This window comes from Eumetopias jubatus, unplaced genomic scaffold, assembly GCF_037043125.1.
Source record: "Eumetopias jubatus isolate StellerSeaLion01/CBP00866 unplaced genomic scaffold, mEumJub1_p1.0 scaffold_4, whole genome shotgun sequence".
NCBI lineage: Eukaryota > Metazoa > Chordata > Mammalia > Carnivora > Otariidae > Eumetopias > Eumetopias jubatus.
Genome location: NW_028274810.1, coordinates 32501872 through 32526255, shown reverse-complemented (window position 1 = coordinate 32526255; position 24384 = coordinate 32501872). Strand labels below are relative to the sequence as shown.

General features: G+C 40.0%; 2 protein-coding genes across 3 annotated transcripts in view; one reads left to right on the top strand and one right to left on the bottom strand.

Annotated features, from left to right (window-relative positions):
• Positions 1 to 24384, top strand: part of LOC148164506 (uncharacterized) — a 276999-nt gene that overhangs the window by 88881 nt on the left and 163734 nt on the right. The window lies entirely within an intron of this gene.
• LOC114208333 (uncharacterized) lies at positions 692 to 9949 on the bottom strand. 2 transcript variants are annotated; one of them, XM_028102387.2, is made up of 7 exons: positions 9813 to 9949; positions 9299 to 9404; positions 5972 to 6105; positions 4658 to 4742; positions 4100 to 4287; positions 2987 to 3166; positions 692 to 950 (listed from the first exon to the last, which is right to left on the bottom strand). In XM_028102387.2, the coding sequence occupies exons 1-6, from the start codon at positions 9888 to 9890 to the stop codon at positions 2993 to 2995; spliced, it is 765 nt and encodes a 254-aa protein (XP_027958188.1). In that variant the 5' UTR covers positions 9891 to 9949; the 3' UTR covers positions 692 to 950; positions 2987 to 2992. The 2 variants fall into 2 exon arrangements, with proteins under 2 accessions (XP_027958188.1, XP_027958187.1); XM_028102386.2 differs by having other exon boundaries at positions 5888 to 6105; positions 9813 to 9944.

Genomic DNA, 24384 nt, shown 5'->3' with positions numbered 1-24384 from the left:
GCTGTGAGGACATACATGCTGAGACTTGCCACAATGTTCTTCCTGAGAAAAGAGCTGATTCACCATGTATTCAGTTCCAGTTTCCAATTGTTACAGGATTTTGTATCCCCTTAATGCCCTCAGCTCTTGGTCGTGGGGCTTCAAACTTTCTTTCTGCCTATTAAGTTAATGTCAATGTGCTGATTGTCTTTTTTTTTTTTCTTTTTTTGTCTGACTTCTGGGGGCTTAGGTTTTAACTGCTCCTTGCCCGTGATGGTGACAAATGCTTTATGGTTTTATTTTAGGACGTTTTGCAGAAGTCATTTCTGCAAAGGCATAAAACAGAATGCTAGTACAGTCCTGTCTAAGCTGCAAAAACAGGATATTAGTGCTGTTTTATTTTAGCTGTCCTGGCTCCATATCTTCTTGTTGGGGACCCAGGCCCTGACCACCTAACTTTCCAACTAACTCCTAACATTACAGGATCCTGGAGGCCTGGCTATTGTCAAGCTAAGGTAGCATTTTGCCTCTAGCAAAGCTTTAAGACAGTTGGGAGTTCCTGGAGTTCCAAATACCTGCCTGCCTCAAGTATTTGTCAGTGGGCTGCAAGTTATAAGGAAATTTAATTTCGTCTACATTTCCTTTTGCCTTTGTTCTCCATATCAAAAACTACACCCTTTGTTTTAAGAGTGTTTTGAAGCATCTGTCATAATGAGGATATAGAAAGTGGGAAACTTTATTCAGCCAACATTTTCCACCTCCTGATCGAGTGCTGGACATAGAAGTAGGAGCTAAGATTACAGTGACAAAGATAAACTAGTCCTTGGTAGCAAGGCATCACCAGTGAGACAGAGTAAATGGGTAATGTAAATTTTCAAAATCATGCTGCAGGTGCAATGCGAGTACAAAGGAGGGCCACACAACCCAGTTTCAGGGATTCAGGAAATCCAAGACTTCAAGGAGAAACCAGCCTGCAAAATGAAGGTGAGGATCAGTAAAAGAGGTTATTTGAAGAAGTCCAAATACTGTGCACAGCTATCTAGAATAAAGGGGTAACCTGTCAAGCTTGTGCAACTGGAAGTAATTCATTATAACAAAAGCATAGCGTGCAAATATTAAGTCAGCTGAAAGGAAAGTCCAAAAACACCAAAGATACACTGCAGACCCACTGTCCCCTAACACCTAAAACTATAAATTGCAGCTAGAAAGTGAAAGACACCAGCTGGGATTTCAGAATCACATCATACTTTATATCTCATTTTTCAAAGAATTTGAGCAAGTAGAAATCAACTCCATAATACAAACAAGATTAGGATTCACGTTTTGTTTTTTCTAGTTTGGGACCTCACTATCAGACCTCTCCTTTGAACTGGCTGATGCTTTTCTAAGAATGCAAAATTCCCTATTACCACCACCACCACCATCATCCCTGTTTTTTAGAAGGAACCAACATTACTAGTTCCTCATGTTACTCCAGAGATCATCTAAGGGTATACATACAAGTATATATGAGTGCCACTATTCCTGTTGGTTTGCACCCCACTTTCCCCACATTACAAATAGTGCTCTGTTTCTCAATTTTCTGGCTATATAATATTCCATTGTATAAGTGTGCTAAAACTTATATTACCACTCCCATATAGATGAACATATAAGTAGGTCCTGTCTTTAAAGTTATAGTGAGTGCTGCAGTGGACATCTTATAAATACATAATTTTTCTTACTGTATGAGTATGAGAGAGAGTGCATGTATGCCTTAAAACTGAACCTGTGGGGCCAAAATGGACATCTATTAAAACTTAAGAAATATTAGACACAATTTGCAATAGATATTATACCATTTGGACTCCCATGAAAGGACATGTTTTCAGAAACATTGGTAATGCGGTTTGATAGCATATGAAGTGAAACACTACATCTCATGGTTTTAGTTTCATTTCTCTTATTTTGAGTTACTTGAACATCTTTTCTATAAGCTATCTACTCAGAGTTTGCCCATTTTTTTGACTTGTGGCTCTTTATGATATATAAGTTATAAAATCAGCTCTTTTCTCTGACATAAATCAAGGCTGTCTTGAGAACATTTTTGGCTTCTGAGTTTCTTTAGGTTCTTTTTGACCACAACAAATTTTATCTTTATTTTTTATGTAGTTTTGTCAGTACTTTCATGTCTTCAGGTTTTATGGCATTTAAAAATAAATTTGATGTTCCAAGATTATTCATAAATTATCTGCCATTTACTGATTTTATGCAGTTTTTTCATGTTTAATCTGAGGTCAAGCTGGAATTCACTTTGTGCAAAATTTACAATAGATCTAATCACCCTTTCATTCTGCACAGCTGTCCAGTTTGACAACAGGTATTGTACAATTCATACTCTCCCACTAATTTGAAGTAACACTTTTCACATGCAGTTAATTCCTATATATGGTGGGGTTCTACTTTTAGACTATGCAGTGTGTTCTGTTGTTGTGTCTTCATGCTCAGTTGACACACTGTTCTAATTACTGCAGTTCTATAAATTTCATTGTACCTCTTCTGAATTGTCTTGGCTTTTTTATTTTGTTTTTGATCAGCTCCATTTAAATTTTACAATTAACCTTCCTGAAATTTTAATTCAGAACACATGAAATTTATAAGTGAACTAAGAATTGATTTGCATATGGAACCGGCCTGTCCTACTCAAGAACACAGCATGGATATCCATTTGTGTAATGATTCATGTGCGACTTTCAGAAGGATTTAGCATTTTTTGATAAATATATTCCAATATGTTTCTTTTCCAGGATAATACAGATCTGACCTCTTTTTCTTCAAATCCGTATTTCCATGTCCATTTGAATTAACTATCCAGCCACATTGACTATATCTTTTGTTTGCCAGGCATTGATGCCCTATAGTAGTATTTTATATCTTTCTACTAAAATTTTGCCACAAAACAGAAAAGGTGCATACATGTAAAAATAAGCTATATCAGAAACCTGTTATGAAAACTTATAAAAATTACCTGAAATTATCCACAACAGAAAAACTTGGTAATTAGGAAATACATCTCTTGTATCAGCTTGCAAATTTTAGACCACCATGAAGTCTCTGAACTGTATTCTTCGCTATCATTTGCCGTTGTCTTTGAAATGCAGTAATTTTTAGCATTTTGCTTATTTGCAGTGATAATGTTCATTTGGGCCTGAAAAGCGGGTGATATATTCATAAAAGGAAAACATTTAAAAACTCCAAACTTTCAGGAATAAGGTTTTATATTAACAGTTTATAAAATTATCTGCATTTTCCTTTTTAATGTATTCTCTCTTCTTAGATCACTGATAGCAGGAATATCTCCTGGTTTAGGGTTGGGAAATGAGAAGAAACATAGTACAACCTTATTTATATTCATCCATCATTTTGCAAGGTGCGAAACAGGCATAAGGACAATTGTTGTGAGATATTCTAGCTCAAATGATGCTCTGATCTGAATGGCACAAATGCTCATCCACATCTTAGAAATAATGGGAACTTCTAAGCCGGTTTAGAAATCTGATACAGACACTTCCAGATGGGAGAAGAGAGAATTCCCTGTGTGCTATGTGCTGACTCGGGCAGGCCATCCTGACTGGGAGATAGCTGCAGGTTAGGGGCTGTCAGGCCCCCTCATTTCAGAGTCTGTACATAGCTGATAGTTTTAGGTCAGCAAAGATCTCTCTTAGGGTCATTGGGTGAGTAGGGTGCCTGAGAACTGGCAGTAACCTTGGGAAAGTGAACCAATTGCTGCTTCTATCACAAAAACCCGGTTAGGATATCTATGCGATAAACGTGGGGACCCCATCTACTATTGCTCTGTGCGATCCTCCAGGAATCCTTCAGAAGAGCAGCACACGCTCTGGGAAGGTTATTTATCTTCTGTAAATGCTTGGAGCTACCAAGTTCTTACCGGACTCTCCAGAAACTCAGTGTGAACACCCTCGACACAGCCCGTGACAAATTCAGGGCGTGTAGTGAATCAAATGCAGTAAACGACAGTGGTGCTTCTCTCTCTGACTTCACTCTAACTTTCAACCCTCCCTTCCTGGGGTTTCTCAGGGCTTTGTTCTGCAGTCCCTGCCAGGTCCCAGGCCAGGCTTACCTCAAGCCTCCGAATCCTCTCATCCTGCTCTCTCTGAAGGTCTTCTCTCTCTTTCCTCTCCTTTTTCAATTGGATCCTGGTTTCCTTGAGAGTTATTTCTAAAAGCATTAACTTTTGCTGCAGATCTTCACAGTTTTTCTCAAGAAGCTGCTTTTCTCTCTCCACTGTCTCTCTTTTGTCCTGCTCCTCTGCCCCAGGAAGATTTTCATTCAGAGAGGAAAGATAACAGAGGTTAAGCCTGAAAGCGACTACAGCCCCCTGTCCCACAACCCCCCACTCTCTCAGACACCATACTGTCTTGAAAGAGCAGAGGGAAATGTCTGAATTCAACTGGTGACCACACCTGGAGGGCAGGTTTGAGAACATGCTGGGAAAGGCCCTGACCGCCCAGCTGATGAGCAACCACACCCTGCCTTGTTATTTTCAGATTTAGCAGAGTGTGCATTCCACAGAAGGAGAGGAAACTCCTTGCTTCAGGAAGATCTTCCTGCCAGGGTAGGTGCACTGAGGGCATGGCAGGAACCTCCTGCCCCATCATGCGCTGAGCCCTCCCCACACCTGCTAAGGCTCTTTGTGCATCACGGAGAAGCTCATCCTTCTTCTTACAGGTTTCTTCTAGTTCATTCTTCATCTGCAGCAAGTCCTGGGGACCACAAAGGGCAAAGACATATCAGGCAAGTCAAACCTGAACTTCCATTGAAATAGTCTGAGAAAAAAACTGATTAGCATTTCCTAGTTGCTCCTCCGCCCGCCCGCCCGCCCCCATAGAATGTTCCAAGATCCTGATTATCTCACTAGCCCCTCCAGCCTCCAGAAGAATGTGCAGTTTTATAAACACAATCTGGGGTGCTTTCTTTCTCCAAACTCAGACACTTTATCTGAAGCAAAATCAGTAGACACTCAGATGGCATCCTTGACTGAATACTGCTCTTTTTTTCTGCTGTGGCTTCTCCAGTAACCTCCCACCCTGGATAGTACGTACAAGTCTTTCACAGTTTATGTCACACTCCCTTTCCAGGAAGATTTCCTAGACCACCTTCCCCATGTGAAAGAAATCATTGTACATTTACATTTGTACATTTCTGTCAATTGTACATTTTAAATACATGAAATTTATGGTATGTGAATTACTTTTCTTTCATTTAAATTCAATTAGCCAACATATAGTATATCATTAGTTTTTGATATACTGTTCAGTGATTCATTAGTTGCGTGTGACACCCAGTGAATTACTGTTAAAAGAAACTTGAATTACTACCATCTCAGAAAGAATTACTCTATTGAGACTACTGCTGTTTCTGAACTCCCCGAGCCTTCCTTGTGACACGTTGAGTCTGCATTATGTAATCTCAATGGCTCCTTGCAGCTGTAATGTCCTGTGATTGTACCCACAAGGCATAATTAACGGTAATATAACTAAAAGCAAAATAAAAATCAAGAATGATCTGGTAGCAGAATCTTCTCATAGAAACTTGGGTTGCTGTGAGTGGGAGAGAGTGCAAAGAAAAAGCAGCAAGCTCAAAATAATGTAAGCGTGTTCCAAGCACGTAGGCTAACTGCCAATATTCAGTCAAGGAGGCCATCTGAGCGTCTGTACTGACTTTGCTTTGGACAAAGTGTCTGAGTTTGGAGGAGAAGGAGATAAAATAGAGTAATAGTGTCCTTTATAACTCTCTTACTCAGAAGAATCAAAATCCTTCCACCATGAAGGCTAGCTAATTTATGGCCAATCAGGTAGCCTTTAGGTAGAAGGGGTAACATGGAGAATCAACTATTAAGACCGAGTACCAGGTACTGCTTCTGGAACTCATCATCCTGGGAGGGCTGCATTGTGTGGGCTACCCCAGGGTCTAGGTGCGGGAGTGCCAGGACCATTTCTGTGGGGATCTCCCTCTGCAGAGCTGCTGAGTCCTCACACCAGGACAGGGGTATCACCACATCGTCCAGACAAGGAACCGCTCCACTGTGGAAGGTGTCCGTAAAGGTCACCGTCAGAATCCCCAGCCCTGAAGGAGGCAGGAAATTTAAGGGATCAGTGAGATTCAAAATCAGAAACTACAATTCTACATTTTTTTAAAGACCTTAAGCAGTTTGAAACTTTTCATTGGTCCCATCTCCTCCTACTAAATTAGTGTTTTCCTTCCAAGCCCTGCAGTTAATAATTTTAAGTATCTTCCTTCGGTTAACATGCTCTGGTATCTTTTGGATATCTTTGATATCTTTCCCAATGAAGCATATTAAGAACACAATTGACAGTCATACAACTCAATAACAAAAAACTGATCGATTACAAAATCAGTAGAGGAACTAAACAGACATTTTTCCAAAGAAGACATCCAAATGACCAGCAGTATATGAAAAGATATTGAACATCACTCATCATCAGGGAAATCAGGGATATCTTAAAACCACAACGAGAGATCACCTCACACCTGTTAGAATGGCTGTTATTAAGAAGACAAGAGATAATTATTAGTGAGGATGTGGAGATAAGAGAACACTTGTACATGGATGGTAGGAATGTACATTGTAAATTGGTTCAGCCACCATGGAAAACAGTATGGAGGTTGCATAAAATTAAAAATAGAACTACCATATAATCCAACAATCCCACTTGGGGGTATTTATCCAAAAGAATTGAAATCAAGATATCAAGGAGACATCTGTACTCTTGTGTTATTGCCACATAACTGACAATAGCCAGTTTAGCCAGATGGAAACAGCCTAAATGTACATCAATAGATGAATGGATAAAGAAGTTGTGTACATATATACAGTGGAATATTGTTCAGGCATGAGAAATAAGGAAATGCTGCCTTTTGTGACAGCATATATGGACCTTGAGGGCATTATGCTAAGTGAGGTAAGTTGAACACTGTATGATATTACTTATATGTGGAATCTAAAAAAAAAACTGGGGATGCCTGGGTGGCTCAGTCAGTTAAGTGTCTGCCTTTGGCTCAGGTCATGATCCCAGGGTCCTGGGATTGAGCCCCACATCGGGCTCTTTGCTCAGCAGGAAACTTGCTTCTCCCTCTGTCTGCCACTCTCTCTCTTTCTCTCTGACAGATAAATAAAATCTTTTTAAAAATTGAACTCATAAAAAACAGTAGAATGGTGGTTACCAGGGGCTAGGACTTGGGGAATTTGAAGGTTAGTCATTTATAAGGGTATAAGCTTGCAACTAGTAAATAAATAAGGCCTGGATGTGCACAGCATAATGATTATAGACAATAATACCAGATTATAAACTTCAAAGTTTCTAAAAGACTAGATCTTAACTGTTGCCAGCACATACACACACATATACACAAATATGATAATTAAGTGACTATAGAGATGTTAGCTAAGGCTAAGGTGGTAATTATGTTGCAATATATAAATGTATCAAAGCAACACGTTTTACACCCTAAAACTTGCATGATGTTGTATTGATAAAAGTAAAATAGATAAGAGGTGAACAATTGAGGCAGGGTAAATGAGATTATATTTATTCCTATTAAAATTCCACCTACTGGGGGCCTGGTGGCTCAGTTGGTTAAGCATCTGACTCTTGGTCTTGGCTCAGGTCATGATCTCAGGGTTGTGGGATAGAGCCCCCATGTCAGGCTCTGCACTGGGCGTGGAGCCTGCTTAAGATTCTCTCCCTTCCTCTCCCTCTGGCCCTCCCCAACTTGGGTGCACTCTCTCTCTCTCTCTCTCTCTCTCTCTATCTCTCTCAAAAAATAAATAAATAAAATAAAATTCCACCTACTTTAAGGAACGAATTGTTTACAATTTAGTTTTCCCTAGATTATATATATATATATTTCTTTATATACCTATATAGAGAAATCTATATTTCTCTAGATTATATATATAAGCTTTGAGAGGAGCATGTATCATACAGGATGTGTCCTCAGATGCAGTGGAAACTTGCAAACCCAGAAGAGTGAGTCTCACAGTAAAATAAGACCACAAAGTCATTCTCTTGCCTCAGAGTTATCGAAAGGATGCATACATTAGCACTTCTGTACTTTTCCATGGCCCAGAATGCAGAGTGGCCATCTTCAGAGTGCTGCCTTCAGTATTCTCCAAATCTCTAATGAAGCTAGGGATGAAACACTGGGTATCACCAGTCTGCGATGAGGGCTCACCTCAGGTTTTGGAAAGATGCCTTTTCATATTTTTAGTCCTTGATCTCCAGTCCCATTTATTGTGGCTTTTTTTTTTTTTTCTTCAACACATTGGTTGAACATCTATTATGTGCCACACATTGTGCTTGTGTGCTTGGATAAAAACATAAGCTGTGGCCCCTGCCCTCAGGGTGATACTAAGATAACTATATTGCTTAGGCTTAGCTGTGGCAATTAGAAAAAAATGTCTCCTAAACAATTTACATGGATTTCTCCCTCATAATTCAGGGTCAGTAATCTAGAGATGGTATGTGCTTTTTGTTTCATGAGGATTGAAGCTTCAGAACCTTTTTCTCATATGCTCTGTCATCTATAAGGGGCGGCCTGTGGTGTGAGATAGTGTGTCGTCATATTTGTATTCTAAGCAGGGAACAGACAAGGGGAAGGTAGGCCTGTCCTTTACGAACTCATCATGTCTACATAAACCAAATTGCTTCTTAGGTTAGTCGTATTCCAGTACACAACCGCAAGAGAGGCTGGAATTGCCATCATTATTGTGGGAAATGATGTGCATGGCAGATAAGCAGGAGTCCTATTAGTACGGGAAAAAGGAAGAATGGAGGTAAGGGGAGAGTTAACAGTACCTCCCAGTCACCATCTCAAACTAGACAGACAACAACGGTGATACTCTACTGTTTCTCACAATTAGAATTATCCCCACTAAGTCGAAGCTTGAGGAGAAAGGTGTCATGGATATTCTGTTCTTTGCTTGGTCCCCATGTTGGGCACCTAGTAGATTTGTAAAGCAGAAATAATCCTGAGGAAAGAGATATAGGTGAGTGATAGGGGTTAATTGCATTATGTATGTGTTGAGATGACTTAATTCAGCTTAAGGATACAAAAGAAGAAAAGCCTTGGGGAACTTTAAGGGGTGGCAGTCCTGGGAGAATATGGGGCTTCAGAGGCGATGCAGACAGAGTGAGCGCCCAGAAGCAGGGAGAGGCTAGCTATGTTAAATACCCAGAGAATTCACTGCAAGTATTGGTAGGACGGCCAGGGATGTCCTTACTGACCACAGACTTACCTGGAGTGGTGGAAATAGGCAGGGGAGAGGAAGGAGCGGCCGTGGGGGAATGAAGTGGATCCAAAGAAAGGAAGTAGAAGAATGTCTGGATCCCAAGATAAAGGTGCTAGAGTGGGGAAGAGTCATGGCCTCTGTTACTTATTCTTCCAAATAATAATCAGAATAAGAATGTAAATAGAAAAACTACTACATCTGTTTAGAAAGAGAATGCAAATGTCACAAAATATCACCACAGGGTGAATCTAAGTGAATGGCATATAAGATTTCACTGTAGTCTTAAGCTTCCTCTGTAATTCAGATTTTTTTCAATACGTAGATTTTTTGAATATGTAGATTTTAGAGCAAGAATATATAAACAACATTAAGTGGAAATCTCAAATACAAGGTTTTATATCTTACATATTTAGATGTATCTATTGCATTCCTCTTCTCAGTTCCCATATTTATCTCAGAAATTAAGGTTTTAAGCCCAAACCTAAAGTACCTGTAAAAGGAAGTTTAGAAATGAACATACCTGCTCCACAGCACTGCTGGTCTGTTCAAGAATGAGCTTCCAGTTGTCTCCCAACTCACCCTTGTTCTGTTTCCTCATTCCACGGAGCAAGAGAACAGACTGAGGAAGTTAAAAGCATTGAGGAGAAGAAACCAAACCTGAAAGTAAAACTACTTTAACTATTGGTTAAATATTTGGAGAAGGCATGCCAGAACCAAGCCGCCAGAAATAGTAAATGTCACCCCAACTAGCTTTCTTTATTTTGTCCCCAGCTTGTCTGTCCACAAACGGACTGTTACCAGAGGCCAAGGGCACAAGAGCGCCCGGCTCCAGGGCTCCCAAGCAGACCAGGTTCGGCCACTTGCCATCGACAAAACCCAAAAGCAGAGAGACCAGTGGTGGGGAAACAAGAAAGGGATTTATTTCAGGGAGGCCCCACCAGGAAGACAGAGGACCAGTCCCAAAGTCTGTCTCCAAAGTGCTGGAAATACTTCCGGGTTTATATAAGGAAAATGTGGGACAGAGGTCACTGTGTACATGCCGGTGGGCAGTAAAGGTCAGCTCATCATCTTGGGGTCAATCACGCAGAGTCTTGCTGGTCTTAAGAGAACTTAATCAGTTAGAAAGTACAGACTGAGGCCAAAATGTAGGTAGTTTGGCTAACTCCCCAAACTGGGTCCCCTTTCAGGACTATGATGAAGGTAGGTCTTTTATGTCTTCGAATTCACGGAGCTTCTTGAATGACTCGATCAGTGTTTTTCACAAATCATGCATGTTTCTGGTTATTCTTTTTTTCACATATTTTTTGTAATACTTTCTACCTTGAGCCGATAAATAGATAAATATCCTTTGCGGACACCTGGTTTCAGAAGGCGTTTTTTCTGCATACTCAAGGCCTCACTCACATTCAGCTAGGTGGATGTAGGAAAGAGTGAAGCCAGGAAAGTAAGTAAACAAATCCAAGGATGTGTTATGGGGTCACTCTGAGCCCCTGGGGCTCAGTCATGCCCTGGGGCCTGTGAGTGAAATTCAAGGAGTCTCAGAGAATGCCTCATTGCACAATGCATCTGATGGAGGGAGAGTCATCAATGTAATAGAGGTTGATGATAAGGGAATTAAGCCACCTGCTCATGTAACTTTGTTTTGTCCGGTACCCACCCAAATGAACTTGAGATTTGGATGGTCTGACCATATGTAGCTCATGATGAAAAGTTTTGCCCCTTGTACTGACTTGATATACTGAAGGCAGGAGCTCAGTCTCAACAACAACCGCAAAGTAGCTTTTCAAGTAGCAAGTAACCTTCTGATGCCTAAGCTTTGACCTTGTCCTGAGACACTAAGAGCTCTGCTAAGACCCTTAGGAATGCAGGCTACCTCTCTCGCCGCATGCTCCCTCTCTCACCACCATTTCTCCCCTGCCCACATCAAGGTAACCACTTGCCTGCTTTGGCACTTGATACAGCTGGATTCCGATGAAAGTGTGTATTTTGTAATATCTGATGTCTTGTACTCAATATTATGCATGTGAGATTTGTCCATATTTTTGTGTATAGCTATAGATTGTTTATTTTCTATGCTGTATAGTATTCAGTAGTAAGGATATTCTATAACTTATTTATCCACTCATTTATTGACAGACTTTAGAGTAGTTTCTAGTTTCTTGGCTGTTATGAAAAGGGCTGTTATAAACATTCTTACATGCATCTTTTAGATCACATATCTGCACATTCTCCTTGCATATATACCTACAAGTGGATTGTTGAAGTGCATATGTTCTGCCCAGTAGATTTGACAGACACTGTCCAACAGTCTCATAGGTGTAAGAATTTATATTTGCACCAGCAGCGTAGAGCATTCCAGGTGCTGTTCAAGTTCATCAAACCGCAGTAAGGTCTGCCTTTTCTTCATTTGGTAGATGAGTAGTAGTGGTTTTACACTGTGGTTTTAATAACTCATGAAATGAAGTATTTTTATGTTTTTAGCTTTTTGGATATTTTTTGTTACTTTTTGTAACAAAAACATTGACATTTGTGTATGTGTCTGATCTTAATATGCTTTTTTTCACTTGTTCATGTTTCTGTTTGGAGATCTTTGTGATGCGTGTGTGTGTGTGTGTGTGTGTGTGTGTGTTGTGTGTGTGTTGTATTCTTGAATAGCTACTTAGAGTAGATATAACATTTATATTTCTCAACTGAAACACTTTAGGCAGTTTAAAAAAAATTTTTTTTCTGAGACTGCTTTCTAGTTTTGGTAGCATAATTATCTCTAGCTCATCATCCAGGGAATATCTCAGTTTCAATCTCATGCAAGGAACTAGTGTGCAAGACACTCTTTTGACACATGAGGCCAAATAACGAACATAAGTCAGTGTAAGATTATGGAAAGGACCTCCATTCCTTTTCCTGAGACCACACTTTCACAGCTCACTTTCACAAACTAGGTTATGATGGACTCATTTACTCTAGTAAGAACATCTATTATGCTAGAATCTCATTTTTCACTCAAACATATCTCAAGCTGCATGCCCTCCCAAAAGGGAAGAAGATCAGGGACTGATTCTCATTGCATTAATGTAATACTTGTAATACTTGAGTGGTTTTCCAGGGCTATCTGAGACCATACTCAATCATTTTCTATTCCTTTACAGCATGATATTTACAGTCATTGTGATAGTGATCTTTCACCTTTGGGGTGTAACGAATCAGAGATAGAGCTGGATATAGCTTCTCTTATAATTCCAGCTCCCAAATGCAGGACTATCCAAAAAGCAGGTATAAGTGTAATGGATTTTACTGAATATGTGGAGGGGGATATCGTTTTTTTAAGTTTTTATCTTAATTTCATCTAGTTAACATACAGTGTTACATTAGTTGCAGCTGTACAATATAGTGATTCAATACTTCCATACATCACCCACTGCTCATCATGATAAGTGCCCTCCTTGAGCCCCATCACCTATTTAACCCAGCCTCCCACCCACCTCCCCTCTAGTAACCATCAGTTCTCTATAGTCAAAAGTCTGTTTCTTGGTTTGTCTCTCTCTTTTTCCCTTTGCTTATTTGTTTTGTTTCCTAAATTCCACATATGAGTGAAATCATATGGTATTTGTCTTTCTCTGACCGACTTATTTCACTTAGCATTATACTCTCTAGCTCCATCCATATCATTGCAAACGGCAAGATTTCATTCTTTTTTATAGCTGAATAACATTCTGTTGTGTGTGTGTATATATGTATATATATATATACACACCACATCTTCTTTATCCATTCATCAATCAGTGAAAACTTGGGCTGTTCCCATATCTTGGCTATTGTAAACAATGCCGCAATAAACATAGGGGTGCATATATCCCTTTGAATTAGTGCTTTTGTATTTTTTGGGTAAATACCCAGTAGCTTGAGTGCTGGATCATAAGGTAGTTTTATTTTTAACTTTTTGAGGGACCTCCATACTGTTTTCCAGAGTGGCTACACCAATTTGCATTCACATCAACAGTACAAGAGGGTTCCTTTTTCTCCACTTCCTCACCAACACCTGTTGTTTCTTGTGTTTTTTATTTTAGTCATTCTGATATCTAATTGTAGTTTTTTTTTAATGCTTTCAAAAAAATTTTTATTTGAGAGAGAGAGCATGAGCAGGGGGAGGGGCAAAGGGAGAGGGAGCAGAGAGAATCTTCAAGCAGACTCCCCCCTGAGGACGGAGCCTGGCAGGGGCTTGATCCCAGGATCCCGAGATCATGACCTGAGCCAAAATCAAGAGATGGATGCTTAACCGACCGAGACACCCAGGCATCCCTCTCATTGAAGTTTTGACTTTCATTTTTCTGATGGTCAGTTTGATGAGCATCTTTTCATGTGTCTGTTGGCCATCTGGATGTCTGTTGGAGAAATGTCTGTTCACGTCTTTTTTAATTGGATTATTTGTTTTTTGGGTGTTGAGTTGTATAAGCTCTTTATATATTTTGGGGCAGCAGTGTTAGCAAAATTTGCATTGGGCCTCTAGTCCTGTGCTGGATCCCCTGAAACGCTGCCTCTGCTGGGGGCTGCATGCCAAGGTCCTGGGAGGAGACTGGGTGCAACACACAACAATGGCTGCCTCCCCTCCCCTGGGTAGGGGGGTGCTGGGTGTAGTGTGGCAGCTGTGCAAGGTTAGAGCTGTGTACCAAGCATCTGGACATAGCCTGCAGCAGTGGATGGGATGCACAGTTGGGCGCTGTGCGTGGGGGCAGCTGAGCACCCAGTGGCTGAGCAGGGATGTAGCTTTAACAAAATTTGCCCTGAATCCTGGGTAGAGGCTAAAGGTGCCAGTGCAGCCCCACCTCTGGCATGTGGCTCTGTGTTTATGCTGGGGGGCAGAGTTTGGTTGCAGCTTCCGGGTAACAGCAACAAGCAGACGCCTTCCATTGTGTCAGCTTTCTGTCTAACCTCTTGGGGTTTTTATGTAGTTCCCACCGAAATAGAGACAAATCAGCATGTTGTCTAGGTCTGAATACAGGCCTATGTAATAGAAGTATGTGGATGAGAAAAGAGAGGGTGGAAGAAGCTCAGCTTGTTTTGGGGGGCGGAGCAGAAAAAGGTATAGAACAAAATTCTCTTAAATAAAAAAGTACCAAGCTACCAAAAATAAAATTTCAAATGTTAGAATTTGGAAGGAAAAAAACATACTATCAATTACACTCCAATAATAAACATTAAAAAAAAATAATGACTTGTCAAATTCATAGGAAGAGAAAGTAAAATGGTGGTTACCAGCGGTTTGGGGGATGGGGAAATGTTAAGTTTTTTAATGGGTATAGTTTCACCGTTTCAAGATGAAAAGTTCTGGAGATCTGTTACATAATAATATGTGTATATTTAACACTACTGAACTGTATGGTTAAAAATTAAAAAAAAAACAACAAGAAACAACGACTGGAAGTATGTGCATTTGGGAAGGAAAAAGTTTATTGTTTGTTAGGAGCAAGTCTATGGATAGCCCTTAGTATTTTAAATCTTTGAACAAACAAGCTGGTCATTTTAGGAAGCAGCAGGCTGATCTATTTTCAGGGCTGCTGATATGGCCAGGAATCATCACTGGGCCACATCCAATTCATTCTCCATTCAGTCATCACAGTGTTGTTTTTTTTTTTTTATTATTATGTTATGTTAGTCACCATACAGCACATCACTAGTTTTCGATGCAGTGTTCCACGATCTTTAAAAAACTACCAATTAAGTCATGTCACTTTTCTGCACAAAATCTTAAAAGTTTCCATTGCAGTTAGGAGAAAGTTCAGTCTCCACACAAGGCCTGTAAGATCCTACACAATCTGGCTCCTGCCTTCCCCTCTCTAAATGTGTGCAGTCTGTCTCTCCTTCACCATGTGGATCATCATTCAGGTAAATACAAAGTCTCTTTTCCCCAGTAAAGCAAATAGGCACAGTCTTCTGCCTGAAACTCACTTCTCTCATATCTTTCCTAGTTGTGCTCTTATAAATTCATCATACTCTCATTCCCTCAGGGAAGGATCCCTGACTGATTAATGTAAATTGGGGCTCCTTCCTCCATTTACTCTTTGCACTCTGTACTTTTCTTTTACAATGCTTATCAGATATTCAAAATCTCATTTGTTGGTACAACAATTTGGTTAATGTTTTATTTCTAAATGAAAAACTGCACGAGCACAGGGACCGATGTTGTTTTGCTGAGCATAAAATCCTTGATCCCTTCCACACTGTAGGAAATGGTCAGTGGTCAATATATATTTATCGAATGACTGAATGCAATCATGTTTAGAAGTGCCTGCTTTGGTGTTAGTAAGGACTGTGTTTGAGTTTGATTCATAGCATCCTGGCTTTTTGATCTCATGAGACAAACTATGGAAGATCCACCCCATAATGCTCATAAATGACTTGATGAATGTGGGCTTGTGTTACTGACCTGTCTGGGGTTGACATTCTTGTCATCGCCATCATCATCATCTCAACCTGCTGTCGTTACAGTTGATGGGTCATTAATCCAAAGATTAATTAATCTTTATGAGATAAATATGTTATATCAGAGGCAGTAAGTTTAGAGGCTTTACTTCCATTTGTTATATATTTTTACAGTGAAATGAAAGTTTTGGATTTCAGTCTGAGTTCAATTACTTAATACTATCCTGAGTAAGAAGGTAAAAAGGAGAATTACAAGAACCTTTGACATTTGGCAATATTTTGAACTAGACATTTTGAAGGTTATTAAATATTAAAATACTTCACATCAAAATATTTAAAAATTTGATAAAATTCGGTAAACATTTTTTTAAAGATTTTATTTATTCATTTGAGACAGAGAGATACAGAGAGAGAGAGCATGAGCAGGGGGAGAGGCAGAGGGAGAAGCAGGCTCCCTGCTGAGCCAGGAGCCAGACGTGGCTCGATCCCAGGACCTTGGGATCATGACCTGAGCCGAAGGCAGACACTTAACCATCTGAGCCACCCAGGTGCCTCTGGGTAAATATTCTTACCCATTGATAAATCAACAAAAAAACAGAGAGTAGGAGGATTTATGCCATGAGTTAGTGAGTTGGCTCATGTTACCGTTATCTTCTCCATAAAGAGTCATTATTATAAACATATTTTGAAGCAAAGAAGACCTCTTCCTTTTGTCAAGTGGCCCCTCCTTCCATGCTTTCACCCAGTCCTTATGGCTGCTTAGACCCTGGAATACCTGTTATGAGACTAAAATGTGATTAAATAGAGATGGTTTTATTTATTCCAGCTCAGTAGTACCCAACCGTGGTGATTTTGCCCCAGTGGTGATTTTTCGAAATGTCTGGAGCCATATTTGATTGTCACAGCTGGATTGGTTAATAGAACAGGTGCTACTGGCATCAGATGATGAGAGGACAGGGTTGCTGCTAAACTTCTTATAATCACAGGGCAGCTCCCACAGTAAAAAATTATCCAGCCCCAAATCAAGAGTGTCAAGGCTGAGAAACATTTTGTAGTGCAGTAAAAAAATAAACTCCTGCTGCACAGAGTAAGATTAACTCATCACAGGGGCGCCTGGGTGGCTCAGTCAGTTGAGTGTCTGACTCTTGATTTTGGCTCAGGTCACTATCTCAGGGTCGTGAGATCGAGCCCCGAGAATGGCTCCATGCTGGGCGTGGGGCCTGCTTGAAATTCTCTCTCTCCCTCTACCCCTCTGCCCTGCACGTGCTCTCTCTCTAAAAAAAAAAAAAAAAAAAAAAAAAAAAAAAAAACAGAATGACTGTCACAAACGTAACGTTGAGTAAAGAAGTCAGAAAAGAGTACAGGAAGTTATTTTATAATGAAATTCAGAAACAGATTAAATTTTGCTTGGTGATAGAAGTCTAGATAGTGCTTAACATTGGGTAACCAGAATGAAGGAAGATTAACATAGACTGCATTCCCACATGCATTTGATTCTGTTTTCAAGTGTATTCTGTTGCTTTTTTTCCAAATGTAGACCCCAGAGGCACACTCAGAATTCTAACTCTTGTTAGATGTAAGCCTGTTAACTTGGATCTAAAAGTAAGGAGATTGGCTAGTAAAAGTTGAACTGTTAAACATCCTCATTCTTTCATGACTAAGATTTTATATTAACAATTTGTAAAATTGTATTTTTGTTTCAAAAGTACTTTCTCTCATTAGATCATAAGAGGATAGTTGCAAGAGGATGCTTGGTTTAGTCTGGAAAACAGGAAGAATACCACGCCCTTCCTGATGTTTACCCATTAAGGAGGGTAATACTTGGGTGTTATGTCAGGTTAGAGGACAATCTCTGTGAGATTCTCTAGCCAAAATTATGCTACTGGGAGAGAGCTCATGGTCTGGATGGATTAATTCTCACCCATATGTTAAAAGAAAAATGGGAACTTCTAAGCTGATACAGAAATCTGATAGAAACACTTCCAGGTAGGAAAATAAGAGAATTCTCCCTATGCTGTGTGCTGATTCAGGCAGACTACATTCACTTGGAAACAACTGCAGGGTTTCTATGTCTGTGCTTATCTGCTAGTTTTAGGTCAGCACATGTCTTTGTCAGCCCTTTGGATGGTTGTAGGATTCCTGCTAATTGGCAGTGACCTTGGTAAAGCAACCCATTTTCTGTTTACATTAGATACAATCGATGAAAATTCCCGCTTGAGGGGCACCAGAGTGGCTCAGTAGGTTAAGCATCCGACTCTTGATTTTAGCTCAGGTCATAATCTCAGGGTCATGGGATCAAGCCCCATGTCGGGCTCTGTGCTGAGTGCAGTCTGCATGAGGTTCTCTCTCACCTGCCCCTCCCCCTGCTCACATGCTCTCTCTAAAATAAATAAATAAAATCTTAAGGGAAAAAAAAAGAATTTCTACTTAATACCCTGGGAACCCCTTTTAATTTTGGCTCTGTTAGATCATTATAGAGTCTCCCAGTACAGCAGCATATACCAAGGGGATGGTATTTAAACATGTAGCCTCTGATGCTTTCACATTCTTGCATAGGCTATTTTTCTGCCTGGGGCTCTTTTCCACAGCTAAGAGCTCAACCTGGGTAACAGGTGCAAATACAACAAAATTTACTTTACACTCCTTTTTCCAGGTTCCCTAGATCATCTTCCCGACATGCAGTGCTGCCTGTAATCTGTGCTGCTGCCATTGCTGGATATGCAACTTTAGGCGGTTTATTTAACCCGCATGCACCTTACAGTTCAGATTTCATAATAGCGTATTTGGAGAATTAAATGAGAAAACCTAGGATAAGTGCTTGACAATATATTTTTCACATTGACAAAACCCGTTCAATATAAGATACTTGTAATATTATCATTACTTTTATCACCACCATCTGTACAGACCACCTTCCTAAGCCTTATCACTTCTCCTGAAATGAAAAGATGCATAAAGTATGGTCCACACCCTCAAACTGATACTAAGGTAACTATTCAGTAAATTCCAGGTTTAGTACTCTAGGATGTTAGGGTAGATTTGGTCATCTTCTCTCATATGCTCAGCCAACCAGGAGGGGCCAGCCAAGGTTATCTTTTGCATTAGATGAAGAATAATCTATGATAATCACAATGAACAAATTGGTCTCTCAGGTAATGTATTTAAATGCATTCTTTAAACTTTAAGTTACAAAGACACAAAAGATACAAATGTTTTGTTAGAAAAGAACATTAATTGGGGCGCCTGGGTGGCTCAGTCGTTAAGCGTCTGCCTTCGGCTCAGGGTCCTGGGATCAAGCCCCGCATCAGGCTCCATGCTCTGCAGGAAGCCTGCTTCTCTCTCTCTCACTCCCACTGCTTGTGTTCCCTCTCTCGCTGTGTCTTTCTCTGTCAAATAAATAAATAAAATCTTAAAAAGAACAATAATATGTTGAAAACACTGCTATATTCAGTTTCTCTTTGTTATATTCTCCAGGCTTTGGGGAAAATAATGTTACATAGAAGTAAAATATGAGCCACAAGTAGCCAAATAATAATCACTGGATTCGTGGCATCTCCCCTTCAGTTAGAATTAAAGGGAGCTGTGGGGGGCGCCTGGGTGGCTCAGTTGTTAAGTGTCTGCCTTCAGCTCAGGTCATGATCCCAGGGTCCTGGGATCGAGCTTTGCATCAGGCTCCCTGCTCAGTGGGAAGCCTGCTTCTCCCTCTCCCACCCCGCCCCCCGACTTGTGTTCCCTCTCTCGCTGTCTCTGTAAAAAAAAAAAAAAAAAAAAAAAATCTTTAAAGGGTGCTATGGGAAGATGTGCATTTTAATGCATTTTTGAAATTAAAAACCAGTCCTGTGGTGTCAGAGTTCTGAGTGGACCATGGGGCATTTAATTTCCAATAAACAAAGTAGGGTAGTTCAAGCCTCTTCAGAAGTAGTTTTCATAATTTTATGTACAAGAGAATCACCTGAGATGATTGTTAAAAACCAACCCAGATTATGTCAGGCAACCTGCTCAGCAGGGAGCCTGCTTCTCCCTCTCCCTATCCCCCTGCTTGTGCTCTCTCCTGAGCGCTTTCTCTCTCTTCAAATAAATAAATAAAATCTTTTTTAAAAAAGTTAAAATTAACAACCCAGACTCTTATGGCCCAGAATTTATATGTATAAGTACCACTGGTGAGTCTGTTGTTTCTATAAGAAACATGACCATGAACAAAACTCAGTTTTGACTCAGGTGTTACTTTTAATTGTTCAAAGTCAATTATGTAAGGATTCAATTCATTTCTACATAGAGACATACAGAGGAGTCACTTCAAGGCTCATTAAGTATAAGTAATGGAGTCTACAAGAGACTCATTTAGAACCAAAAGATGCCTCCAGATTGAATGTGAGGGGATAGAGAACCATTTTTCATGCTAGTGGACCTCAAAAGAAAGCTGAGGTACCAGACAAATTAGATTTTAAACCAAAGACTGTAGTAAGACATGTAGAGGGAGACTATATCATATTCAAAAGGTCTATCCAACAAGAAGATCTAACAGTTGTAAGTATCTATGCTCCCAATGTGGGAGCAGCCAATTATATAAACCAATTAATATCCAAAGTAAAGAAACATAATAATAATACATTAATAGTAGGGGATTTCAATACCCCACTCACAGCAACAGACAGATCATCTAAGCAGAAGACCAACAAAGAAACAAGAGCTTAGAATGACACACTGGACCAGATGGACTTCACAGATATATACAAAACATTCCATCCTAAAACAACAGAATACTCGTTCTTCTTGAGTGCACATGGAACTTTCTCCACAATAGATCACATACTCGGTCACAAATCAGGTTTCAACTGATACCAAAAGATTAAGATCATTTCCTGCATATTTTCAGACCACAATGCTTTGAAACTGGAACTCAGTCACAAGAAGAAATTTGGAAGGAACTCAAACACTTGGAGGTTAAAGAACATCCTGCTAAAGAATGAATGGGTCAACCAGAAAATTAAAGAACTTAAATAATTCATGTGAACTAATGAAAATGAAAGCACTTAAATTAGAAACTTATGAATACTGCAAAGCCAGTCCTAAGAGGGAAGTACATAGCAGTCCAAGCTACTCTCAAAAAATTGGAAAAATCCCCAATACACAAGCTAACCTTACACCTAAAGGACCTGGAGAAAGAACAGCAAATAAAGCCTAAGCCAAGCAGGAGAAGAAAAATAATAAAGATTCAAGCAGAAATCACTGAAATAAAAACCAGAAGAACAGTAGAACAGATCAACAAAACTAGAAGCTTGTTCTTTGAAAGAATTAATAAGATCGACAAATCTCTGGCCAGACTTACCAAAAGAGAAAGGACCCAAATTAATAAGATCATGAATGAAAGGGGACAGATCACAACCAATACCAAGGAAATACAGGTAATTGTTAGAACATATTATGAGCAACAATATGCCAACAAATTACCCAATCTGGAAGAAATGGATGCATTCCTAGAAACTAACAAACTACCAAGACTGAAACAGAAAGAGGTACAACATCTGAACAGACCAATAACCAGCAAGGAAATTGAAGCAGTAATCAAAAACCTCCCAAAAAACAAGAGTCCAGGGCCAGATGGCTTCCCAGGGGAATTCTACCAAACATTTAAAGAAGAAATAATACCTATTCTACTGAAGCCGTTTCAAAAAAATAGAAATGGAAGGAAGTCTTCCAAACTCCTTCTATGAGGCCAGCATTACCTTGATCCCAAAACCAAACAAAGACCCCACCAAAAAGAATTATAGGACAATATCCCTGATGAACATGGATGCCAAAATACTCACCAAGATACTAGCCGACAGGATCCAACAGTACGTTAAAAAGACTATTCACCACGACCAGGTGGGACTTATTCCTGGGATGCAAGGGTGGTTCAACATTCGCAAATCAATCAATGTGATAGAGCACATTAATGAAAGACAAGAACCATATGATCCTCTCAATTGATGCAGAAAAAGCATTTGACAAAATACAGCATCCTTTCTTGATTAAAACCTCTTCAGAGTAGAGGGATAGAGGGAACATACCTCAATATCATAAAAGCCATCTATGAAAAGCCCACAGCAGATATCATTCTCAATGGGAAAAAACTGAGAGCTTTTCCCTTAAGGCTGGGAACACAATAGGGATGCCCACTCTCACCACTATTGTTCAACATAGTACTAGAAGTCCTGGCCTCAGCAATCAGACAACAAAAAGAAATAAAAGGCATTCAAATTGGCAAAGAAGTCAAACTTTCTCTCTTTGCAGATGACATGATACTTAATGTGGAAAACCCAGTGGGTCACCTGGGTGGCTCAGTTGGTTAAGCGTCTGCCTTCAGCTCAGGTCATGATCACAGGGTCCTGGTATTGAGCTCCGCGTCAGGCTCCTTGCTCAGCAAGGGGCCTGCTTCCCCCTCTCCCTCTGCTGCCCCCCTTTCTTGTTTTCTCTCTCTCTCTCTGTCAAATAAATAATTAAAAAAAAAAGAAAACCCAAAAGACTCCACCCCAGAATTGCTAGAACTCATACAGTGATTTAGCAATGTGGCAGGATACAAAATCAATGCACAGAAATCAGTTGCATTTCTATACATTAACAATGTGTCTGAAGAAAGAGAAATTAAATCCCATTTACAACTGCACCAAAAACCATAAGATACCTAGGAATAAACCTGCCAAAGAGGTAAAGGAGCTATACTCTAAAAACCTCCGAACATTTATGAAAGAAACTGAGGAAGACACAAAGAGACGGAAAAGCATTCCATGCTTATGGATTGGAAGAATAAACATTGCTAAAAAGTCTATGCTGCCCAGAGCAATCTACACATTCAGTGCAATAACTATCAAAATACCATCGACATTTTTCACAGAGCTGGAACAAACAATTCTAAAATTTGTATGGAACCAGGAAAGACCCTGAATCACTGGGGGAATGTTGAAAAAGAAAACCACAGCTGGGGGCATTACACTCAAGCTCTATTACAAAGCTATGATCATCAAGACAGCATGGTACTTCCATAAAAACAGAAACATAGATCAGTGGAACAGAATAGAGAGCCCAGAAATGGACCCTCAACTCTATGGTCAACTAATCTTCAACAAAGCAGGAAAGAATGTCCAATGGGAAAAAGACAGTCTCTTCAATAAATTGTGCTGGGAAAACTGGACAGCTAGATGCAGAAGAATGAAACTGGACCATTCTCTTACACCATCACAAAGGTAAACTCAAAATGGATGAAAAACCTCAATGTGAGACAGGAATCTATCAAAATCCTAGAGGAGAACACAGGCAGTAACCTCTTCGACCTTGGCCACAGCAACTTCTTTCAAGACACGTCTCTAAGGGCAAGGGAAACAAAAGCAAAAATGAACTATTGGGACTTCATCAAGATAAAAAGCTGCTTCAGAGCAAAAGAGTCAACAAAACTAAAAGGTGACCTACAGGATGGGAGAAGGTATTTGCAAATGACATAACAGATAAAGGGCTGATATCCAAGATCTATAAAAACTTCTCAAACTCAACACCCAAAAAACAAATAATCCAGTCAAGAAATGAGCAGAAGACATGAACAGACACTTCTCCAAAGACATACGAATGGCTAACAGACACATGAAAAAATGCTCCACATCACTTGCCATCAGGGAAGAGCAAATCAAAACCACAATGAGATACCACTTTACACCAGTTAGAAAGGCCAAAATTAACAAGACAGGGAAAAACAAATGTTGGCAAGGATGCGGAGTAAGGGAAACCCTCTTACACTGTTGGTGGGAACACAAGCCGGTACAGCCACTTTGGAAAACGGTATGGAGGTTCCTTAAGATGTTAAAAATAGGGCTGCCCTATGACCCAGCAATTGCACTACTGGATATTTACCCCAAAGTTACAGATATAGTGAAAAGAAGGGCCATATGCACCCCAATGTTCATAGCAGCAATGTCCGCAATAGCCAAACTGTGGAAGGAGCCGAGATGCCCTCCAACAGATGAATGGATAAAGAAGATGTGGTCCATATATGCAAGGGAATATTACTCAACCCTCAGAAAGGAGGAATACTCAACTTTTGCATCAACATGGATGGGACTGGAGGGTATTATGCTAAGTGAAATAAGTCAAGCAGAGAAAGACAGTTATCACATGGTTTCGCTAATATGTGGAACATAAGGAATAGCACAGAGGACCACAGGGGAAGGGAGGGAAAACTGAATGGGAAGAAATCAGAGAGGGAGACAAACCATGAGAGACTCTGGACTCCACGACACAAATTGAGGCCTGCAGTAGGGAGAGGAGTGGGGGATGGGGTAACTGGATAATGGGCATTAAGGAGGGCATGTGATATGATGAGCACTGGGTGCTATACGCAACTAGTGAATCATTGAGCACTACATCAAAAACTAATGATGTACTATATGATGGCTAATTGAACTTAATAAAAAGTATAAAATTTAAAAAAGTAATGGGAAGATAAAAAAATCTTTTCTGATAACTTTCTGTAAACTCATAGATGAAGACTATTTTTGTTCTCTCTGTCCACAAACAGCCATCTATTGAAGGGGGAGGATGGTACTTGATCGGAGAGGCCATTGTAGAGAACTGAGTCTCCCTTTTTGAAAATCTGTTTGAAAATGGGCGTGGAAGTACTTTTAAAGATTTTGCTTGAGAACTGT

Bases quoted from the DNA above. Each gene is read 5' to 3' on its own strand.
- LOC114208333 (XM_028102386.2), bottom strand. From the start codon at position 9,890: ATGAGGAAACAGAACAAGGGTGAGTTGGGAGACAACTGGAAGCTCATT. The intron at 6,106-9,298 runs GTAAGTCTGTGG...TGCCTCCTTCAG, and splicing joins GCCTATTTCCACCACTCCAG to GGCTGGGGATTCTGACGGTG. The intron at 3,167-4,099 runs GTAAGCCTGGCC...CCCGCTTTTCAG, and splicing joins AGAGGATTCGGAGGCTTGAG to GCCCAAATGAACATTATCAC.